This window comes from Cibotium barometz, chromosome 18 (genome assembly GCF_041138505.1).
Source record: "Cibotium barometz isolate CiBa-2024 chromosome 18, ASM4113850v1, whole genome shotgun sequence".
Classification (NCBI taxonomy): domain Eukaryota; kingdom Viridiplantae; phylum Streptophyta; class Polypodiopsida; order Cyatheales; family Cibotiaceae; genus Cibotium; species Cibotium barometz.
Window position 1 is genome coordinate 49,910,496 of NC_141063.1, and position 9,352 is coordinate 49,919,847.

Sequence of the window (9,352 nt, forward strand, 5' to 3'; positions counted from 1 at the left end):
CTCGAGTCATCCAAGTCCAAGAGTTGCCAAGACATTATGATGGTGATTCCATCCTAGAGTTTCCACCAACATATGGCAAAATAGGAAATATGGATGGAATGGAGCAAAAATATGATGGTCACCTATGGACACATCTAGTAACATCAAACATGTCTGTAAGTTGTACCGTGCGTATTAACTATTGTGTTGGTACTTTGGAGTGCCATAGGCTCAGCTGTCCTTTTTACTTAAACAATAAAAGGTATAACAACACCTTCTTTCATGGACATCTCACAAAAAAGATTGCAATTGGACTTCTAACGAAAGAGGATGAGAAAACTAAAATAGTTTGTCACTTTTGTCGCAAAACTGCACACTGTGTGCAAGTGTGTAGATGTGTTGTTGTGTATTACGTAATGCCTCGTGACACAACTATTACAAGAATGATGCTCCACACCGGGCTGCATGAACATCCAGTTCACCTAGGAACTTCAAGGTCAATGTTGGAGTGCGTGAAAATGTTTGTTTCTCAAGTGTTGAAAGCCCAGAGAAGTGCAAGTCCTCAAAAAATACAGATGGATATTGTGAAGGATATGGATGATGAAGCAGGGTCAAATTGGTGTGCAATTAGGACCGTTTTCAATGGGGGTCCGCACAACATTATGGAGGACAGGGAGCGAACGTGCTTATTCCATTGGAAACAAAGTTTAATGAAGCATGCTAAACAATGCGTGAAGGCAAAAAGTCAACAACACCATATTGACTTGTGTGAAGAATGGAGATTGGCAAACCAATAAGGAGTCAGCTTTCTTAAAAAATAAAGAGATTCGTGAGTGGTGGAGAAATGGACATGTTCATGAGGAAAAACTATCAGTAATGGATACGTGGATGAGTTGGTGGGAAGTACGAATAGCACATTGGGGTAACCTCATGTCAAGGGTGAGAAATTTTGATGGAGAAATGATATGTTGTATGGATGTATTTGCATTGGAGTCAATTTTGTGAATTCATGTATGAAACCTCTTGTGTGCAGGTGGTCTTAAGCTCGGTGGATTTAGCACAAACCCCTCAAACAAACTTATCTAAAAGTATACATGGGAGTTGGCTTGTGGCTTGCTGGTGAAGGATACAAGGAAAAGTTTAGCTTGTATGATGCGTGCATTTCAGATATGACAAACGCTTTACTACAAAGTACAAAGCAATATGCATATCAGATGGGGAAGCACAAAGGTGAGGGACCAAGCTTGACCAAGTTATTGGACAGGGTGGCAGCAAGGTCAAGACCGACACCACCACAAGTGGCTCGCATGGTCCATGAAACAGTAGCTAATACTCTTATGTATGAGGAATCAAGGCCTCTACATGGAGATAAGGAGACTATTCAACAGAAGAGGGTGAGGACAATGGAAGTAGACCAATGCTCACATCGTCCAGGTTATGTCATGCAGAGCAAACATCGTCAAAATCGGGGAACAGCAAGAAGAGTAAGTTTTGGAGATAGATCTAGAACAAATAGTGCAGCAAGTCACGCTTCAAGGGGAGGACCAAAAAGTCCAATGATTGGAGGAAACAAAGATATCAAACATGAAGAGTCTAAATAACATTATGGCACAATGAGCGGAGGACAAATGCATGTAAAGGAAGAGCCCCCGCCGTTGGATGCACAATGTGGGCCATTAGACGAACCCCATTGAACTCAAAAGTCAAAATGTTTGGGATGTATTGATGGAAGACTTAAGTGCAACTCATACATACAGGGAAGCTCTAGCTCTATTGGAGTTGTTGCCCCTAGCTTCTACTCTCAGAGCGACGACATCTTGGTCCGCGAGGGCGCCAAAGGCTCAAATGATGTGGTTTTGTCCTTCAGCAAGCCATCATACCCAGATATGTGGAAAGTGGATGTTGGGACCAACATAACCAGCCAAGAGGTAGAGAAATTAGTAAAGGCAGGGTTCAAGTTAGATGTTACTCATGAAGAACCTTTTGTGTCAGGGGTGGGAGAAACGTCCACACAAGTAGCAGCAGGCAACAAAGAAAGTGACAAGAGGCCACATGATGCTATACAGAATACAAAGAGATCAACCAAGTGGCGGCATTGGATTTTCGAAGAAGCAGAAAAGAGGATTGGTAGTGCCGAGGCAATGACAGCAACGACAGTCCTTAATGAGAGTGCAATGCAGCCGTCCCCCTACTCTATTTTTCATTTGGTATGTAAGAGTGGAGAGGACTATTTTATACACATCAAGGTACAACCTTGGTGTACATGTCCTGATTTCATGCAAAGAGAATCTAGAGGAAAGTCGTACGTTGCATGTTAGCATATCTATTTTGTCTTCTTGCGAGTTTTGGGATTACATAAGAATGAGGATATGGTAATGCATCAACCAACACTATCACCAAAGGAAGTGAGCAATATACTATCACGTCCTCAAAGCAAGGATGTTTGTGCCTATACTTAAGCTTTAATCAAGCCTCTCATGTTCGTGCCTACTTAAGCTTGTAAGGAAATGTGAAGTCAATCTTTTTGTAAGAAAATTTGAACCCAATATTTTTTTCTTACTTTGGGATGGAGTATACTATCACGTACTCTAAAGTCTTATTATAGGTAGCTTGCGATGCTATGGTAAAGGAGTTGTACCAACCATATATCTTCTTGTAAGGAAATGTGAACTCAATCTTTTTGTAAGAAAATATGAGCCGGGTATACTTGTTTTTACTTGTGTTGAAATAAATATTGGAAGAAAGGTACATAGATATGTATGTTTGTGCCTATATTTAAGTTTCTTTGACATAAAATGTGTGTTTATATGTAGGAAGGTAGGTAGGTAGGTATGTATGTATGCATGCATGTATATGTTTGGGAGTATGCATGCATGTATGTATTATACAAATGTGTATATATAGGTATGTATGTATATATGTAGGAAGGTAGGTGGGTAGGTAGGTAGGTGTGTTTGAGAATATATATGTATGTATATATGTAGGTATGTATATATGTATGTATATATGTAGGAAGGTAGGTAGGTAGGTGTGTTTGAGAATATGCATGTATATATGTATGTATGTATGCGAATGTATTTATTTCTCTTTCATAAATACGTACTATATAAAAGCTCACCAAAATGTATCATTTTTCTTACAAGCTCGCATAAAACTATCTTATCTCCAAAAAGCTCGCCAAATAAAGCTCGCAAAAAAATCAAACCCATATGCGGCATTTTGGAGTGCAAGTTACTGTCAAGAAACCTTTTGAGGAGACTTAAAGCATTGGCTTGTGGAGGACATGCTCTAGGCCTCCTTTTTATCAACCATGATCAAAACATTAATCAAGCATTGGGCTGGAAGCTTTGGACCCTTTCAAAGCAAATCGGAGTAGGGATGTGCATCAGAATAGAGGAGAGGATGAGCTCTCCTCTAATGGGTGCTCTCTCTCTCTCTCTTCTTACCTGCTACCTACTGCAGTCAACCACGTTGTATTAAAGCGCCTCGCTCGATCCTCTCTCCACCTCGCTCGATCCTCTGTCCGCGCACGCCTCGTAGAAACAAATCTCTCTCCCGCGGTTGGGCCGGGGATATAATTTTTTTAGCTATCGCTTAAGCAACGTATATCAGTATGCAAACGTCGCTAAACAGTCGTTTTAGACATTCGCTTAAATGACGCCTCCAAAAACATTGTATAATAAGCGATGGATTTTTAAAAAAAAATTTTAGACGCGGCTTAAGCGACGCATTCGTCGTCGTATAAGCGACACTAGATAATTTAAACCCCCTCGCTAGACCCCCCAATGGTTTGTAGTGTTATTTATAGGTAAGTAAGTTCTTGGTCCTTTACAAAGCTCACATTAAGTTCTTGGTCCTTTTTGCAAAGCTCGGACTACTTGTTCATTGCTCCAAAAAGCTTGGCAAAAAAAGCTCGCAAAAAAAATCCCCCTGATAAGATGTGATGTAATGGAAATGGATGTGGGTGTGTATGTAAAAGAATGGATGTGGGTGTGTATGTGAAAGAATGGATGTGGATGTGTATGTAAAAGAATGGATGTGGATGTGAAAAGAATGGATGTGGATGTGGATGTGAAAGAATGGACGTGTATGTGTATGTGGAAGAATGGATGTGGATGTGTATGTGGTAGAATGGATGTGGATGTGTATGCGAAAGGATGTGATGTCAATGTGAGTGCATGGATGAGATGTAATGTGATGTGAATCAGGATGTGAATGAATGAGATGTGATGTGAATCGGATGTAAATGAATGATATGGGATATGAATGGATGAGATATGATGTCATGTGAATCGGATGTGATGTCATGTGAATCGGATGTAAATAAATGATATGTGATGTGAATCAGGATGTGAATGAATGAGATGTGATGTCATGTGAATCAGATGTAAATGATATTAGAATTCGTGGTGCTCATGCTAGATCAAGTGTGTGGAGGTGAATTCGTGGTGCTCATGCTAGATCAAGTGTGTGGAGTTGAGGGACTCACAAAATACAAGAAAAATATCTTGCTTATTAAGTTGTTTATGAATACAACTAGGCCTTGCTCAATACAAAATGCCTCCTAGCTCCACCTTTAAATAGATGAGCAAGTGGACCTTAAGTCCCTTCACATTGACACCCTTCTCTTCCCCTTTTACATAACCTTAGTCTCTTAATACCCCCCCTCATTACCAACTATGAAAGAATGGAATAGGTGGTATTGGACATAGGATGCCTTTATAACATTAGGCGTACAAGGTTTGGAATATAGGGGTGATTACATTGAGATTTAAAACAATTTCTCAGCGGAGTTAGAGGTTGATACAAAGGTTGCCTCTGACTCTTTGTTAGGACATTTAGAAGTGATATGCTCCATTTGTTTATACAAAGTTTGCCTCTTACTCTTTGTTAGGAAATTTAGAAGTGATATGCCCCATTTGTTTACACTTGTTACATTTAATTTTGTTGGGATATTTGATCCAACAATTATTTGCCAAATGACCCACCTTTTTGCAATGGGCACATCTTACCTTGACCACTTGATGTGACAAGGCTTGTTCGATATTCGATGAAGTGGTTGCATTTGAAGATTCAACTCCTCCCTTTGGCCTCTTTTCTTCATCAAGACAAGATTGAATGACTCCTTCGAGGGTGGGATTAGGTATGTTCTTCAGGGTGGTGGCTAAGGTGGGGTACACCTTCTTGACTGCTTTTAGCAAAACAGCCACTGCATCATCTTCATCCATTCTCGCATGCAAGTTGAGCCATAATTACTATGGTTTTATTAGATGGAGGCTCTGGAAGTGAACATCTTACCTGAAGGGGAGTTTCTAAAATTGAAGCAGATGGAGTTGTAACCAGCTCCTTTCCAAGTGCGGATGGCGGATAAGAGGAGGGTCCAGCCTATCGGGATGTTACGACACCAAGAGGTACTGATTTCTCGTTTGTCATTCAAAGTAAATTTTGTGGTCTTAAAATTGGAAGACACACGAGGAGCTTACCCAATGTTATTGGGGAGACCTTGGTTCCACACAGCAAAACTTAAGCAAGACTGGGAGAAGGATGAAATTGCTCTTAAGAAAGGCTCCAAAACAGTGAAGGTTAGCATGATTGATAAAGCAGTTTTAGCAAAGGAAATAAAGCCTCTATATGCTCAAGCAATCAACTTCGCATCGGAAGTCACGGATGATGAGGAAGAGGATTATCTTAAAGCAAATCCGACAGTAGTGCCTATTTTTGAAGTGGATGTCATTGACATTATGGATAGGTACTGGTTCACAAGGAAATCTAATCTTCAGTGTGCTCAAGTGGAGTTGGAAGGCCCAAAAGGGTCCGACCTGAAGGAAATCTCCAAGGAGGAAACAACGTCTCAGATTTTGGATGTTCAGAGCAAGGACTCCGCCAAAAAGGATGCTGGAGAAGCTCTGAAGCAGGCAAAGGCATTGTATGAACATACTCTAGGAAAGAGTTCGAGAGTAAAAGAAGATGAATTGCAAGATTTAGATCTGGGTAAAGTGGACAATCCAAGGATTGTCAAGGTTAGTGTGCCCCTGGATTCCGATTTTAAGGAGCAGTTGAAGAAGTTGCTGTAAGAATTTATTGATGTGTTTGCTTGGGACTAAACTGATATGAAAGGGATGGATCCATAGATTCATCAACATCAGATTAATCTTAAAGAGGATGCTGTACCAGTGGTGCAATAGCGTTACCACACATGAATCCGAATTATGCCCGACAAGTGAAGGAGGAATTGGATAAGCTCCTAAAAGCAGGGTTTCTTAAGCCAGTGGATCAGGTAGCATGGCTTTCCCCCATTGTAGTAGTTCCGAAAAAATCAGGAAAGCTGAGGGTTTGTGTGGATTATAGGAAGCTGAATGCAGCTACTATAACTGATCCATTTCCCCTGCCATTTGTAGACACATTGCTTGATGATATTGCTGGCCATGAAATGTATATTTTTCTGGACAGATTCTCAAGGTAGAATCAGATTAGCATGGCAGAAGAAGACATGGAGAAAACTGCATTCATAACAGAGTGGGGAGCATTTGTGTATAAAGTGATGAGTTTTGGGTTAAAGAATGGGCCCCCCGTCTTTTTCAAAAGCAGCATTTAGAACATTTGAGCCATATCTTACAGATTTCATGAGGATTTTCATGGATGATTTCTCAGTGTTTGGGGAACGATCATTGCATTTGGAGCATTTGAGGAAATGTTTGCAAAGATGCAGGCTGTTTAGAATGTCCCTGAATCCATTCAAATGCACAATAGCAGTCCGCAGAGGAAAGCTATTAGGACATATTATTTTAGCAAAAGGAATGTTGGTCGATTCCGACAAGATCCGAGCAGTTCAAGAAGCTCAACCTCCAAGAGTTAATGAGATTTTTGGGTCAGATTAAATGGCATTGTAGATACTTGCGCTATCTGGCGGATATTTGTGCCCCATTGTCTTATCTCACCAAAAAAGACATTCCATATGTCTGGGGAGAGGCACAAAAGAATGCATTTGAAATTCTAAAGAAAATATTGGTGGTAGCACCAATATTGCACCAGATTGGCTTTTACCTTTTCATGTGTTTGTAGATGCATCGGATGTTGCAATCGGAGCTATTTAATGTAGGAAAAGCAGAAAGGATGGTACCAGCCTATCTATTATGCAAGTAAAATGTTATCACCAGTTGAGAAGAACTACATAGTGACTGAGAGAGAAGCTTTGGGCATGGTCTATGCATTAAGGAAGTTCTGACACTATTTATTGAGCAACAAAGTGGTTTTCCATGTTGACCACCAAGCTTTGCTGTATTTGGTGAAGAAGCCCCAGTTGACAGGGAGGCAGGCATGGTGGATGCTCTTGTTGCAGGAATTTGATTTTACTATTATTCATACTCCAGGCAAGTTACATGCAATTGCAGACTATTTGAGTCAGATTGAGCATGGTGAAGCAGCAGCAGTTGGAGTTTCAGATCAGCTACCAGATGCCAGTCTCTATGCTGTTAGGACTTTTCAAGCTGAAAACTGGTATGATGAGATGCTGAATTTTTTGCTAGATGGAATGCTGCCAACACAGATGACAGCGGATCAGAAAAAGAAGTTTGCTTTGAAGATCAGACCTTTTCTAGTCATTGCAAGATGTTTGTATAGAAGAGGTATTGATCAGATTATACGCAGGTGTGTGCCTGATGAAGAGCAGGAAGCTGTATTGAAGGAGGCTCATAGTGGCAATGCTGGCGGACATTTCTGAGGAGAGATTACAGGCTGGAAAATCCTGCAAGCTGGTTTATGGTGGCCTCTGGTACTTAAAGATGCTCATAAGTTCTCCAGAGAGTGTCTACAGTGTCAGAAAATGGGACAGCCAGGATCATCGATAGAATGCAAGATCATCCAATAATGCCTTTGGAACCATTTCAAAAATGGGGGCTTGACTTTGTAGGACCAATTAAGCCAAGAGCTAGCAGAATAGGTGCCAGGTATATACTAGTGGCTACTTATTATGCCACAAAATGGGTAGAGGCAGTGGCTTTGAGAGACAACAAGGTAGCTAGTGTAGCAAGGTTCCTATACAAGAACATAATGACTAGGTTTGGATGTCCTGTGGAGTTAGGGGACATATTTTTCAGGAGCTGACCAGGACTCACATGATGGTACACAAGAAATCATCCCTGTATCATCCGCCCCGCAGGCAAATGGATAGGCGGAGAGTTCAAACAAGATTTTGCTCAGGATTTTGAAGAAAATAGTGACAGATCATTATAAGGATTGGGATGATAAATTAGATTTAGCTCTGTGGTCCTTTCGGACTTCTTTCAAAGTGTCCACTGGCATGATGCCATTCCGATTGGTGTATGGATTAGAAGTGGTTGTTCCCATGGAGTTTGTGGTTCAAACACTGAGGATTTCTTCATAATATAGATTGTCACCAGAGGAGCACAGGCAGGAGCAGCTGTTACAATTGGATAAAGATAGATTACTTAGTGCTCTTACAGTGGAGGTGATACAAAAGAGAAGACAAGCATGGATGGCAAGGTAGATCAAGTTTAAAATTTTTCAGAAGGGCGATTGGGTTATGATGTATAACTCAAAGCTGGGACCACATCCTGGTAAGCTCAAACTTAGGTATTTGGGTCCTTATAAAATTACAGAGGATTTAGGGCAAGGCACGTTTTGACTGACAGACGATTTTGGAACGGAGGTGTTGAAACCAGTTAAGAAATTTTATGGAGCTATCCCAGGCTTGAAGGGCATTCATGAAACAGGTCGGGATAGAAGGTCCAACGATGACTCAACGGATACACAGCACAATGAAGTGGAGATCATGTCTGCAATGTGTGAAGGGGTGATTCCGAAGGGAGGATCTGAGGCGTCGGAGTGTTTTGTGCTGACGTGGCGTTTCGGATTTTTAAATTTCAACATGATGGCTTTGATTTGTGTGAAACGTCTAAATCACATCAAAATGAGGATTGGGGGTTTTCGAGTTGCGGGAATAGAATATCTACTTGAATCTGATGAGATGGTAGACGGGATGCAGTTTCAAATTAGTAAGTGTCCTACTTCTGAGTGGGCCATGCAAAATGTAGCCATAGAAAAGCTGGACCGCTTGAACGAGCTTAGGAGAAGCTTAGCACTGCTAGACATGCCCCAAACCCGCAGTGTTTCTGCCCCGACGGCAATGAGGAAAGGGAAAGGAAATTTTAAGAAAACGGGAGACGAGATAGTTCAGATAGGTCTAGTTGAGGGTCAGAATAGTCCTGTGGAGATTGAGGATGATGGTGATGAGCAGGAGGCTTGTCTGCCTGACTAATGGTGAGACAGAAGCTTGGCTAAGGCGGATACAGCTGTGGGAATTTGCAAATCTTCCCTGGTCGGAGTGGGAGAAGAATCCGGATGCAAAGGAGCA

At 41.2% G+C, this 9,352-nt stretch overlaps 1 protein-coding gene across 1 annotated transcript; it reads left to right on the forward strand.

Annotated features, from left to right (window-relative positions):
* The first annotated feature begins 5,339 nt into the window (after positions 1–5,339).
* LOC147629444 (uncharacterized) lies at positions 5,340–7,699 on the forward strand. The gene is made up of 5 exons (XM_086812911.1): positions 5,340–6,043; positions 6,154–6,438; positions 6,689–6,830; positions 7,042–7,095; positions 7,271–7,699. The coding sequence occupies exons 1-5, from the start codon at positions 5,340–5,342 to the stop codon at positions 7,697–7,699; spliced, it is 1,614 nt and encodes a 537-aa protein (XP_086669037.1).
* Positions 7,700–9,352: the final 1,653 nt, after the last annotated feature.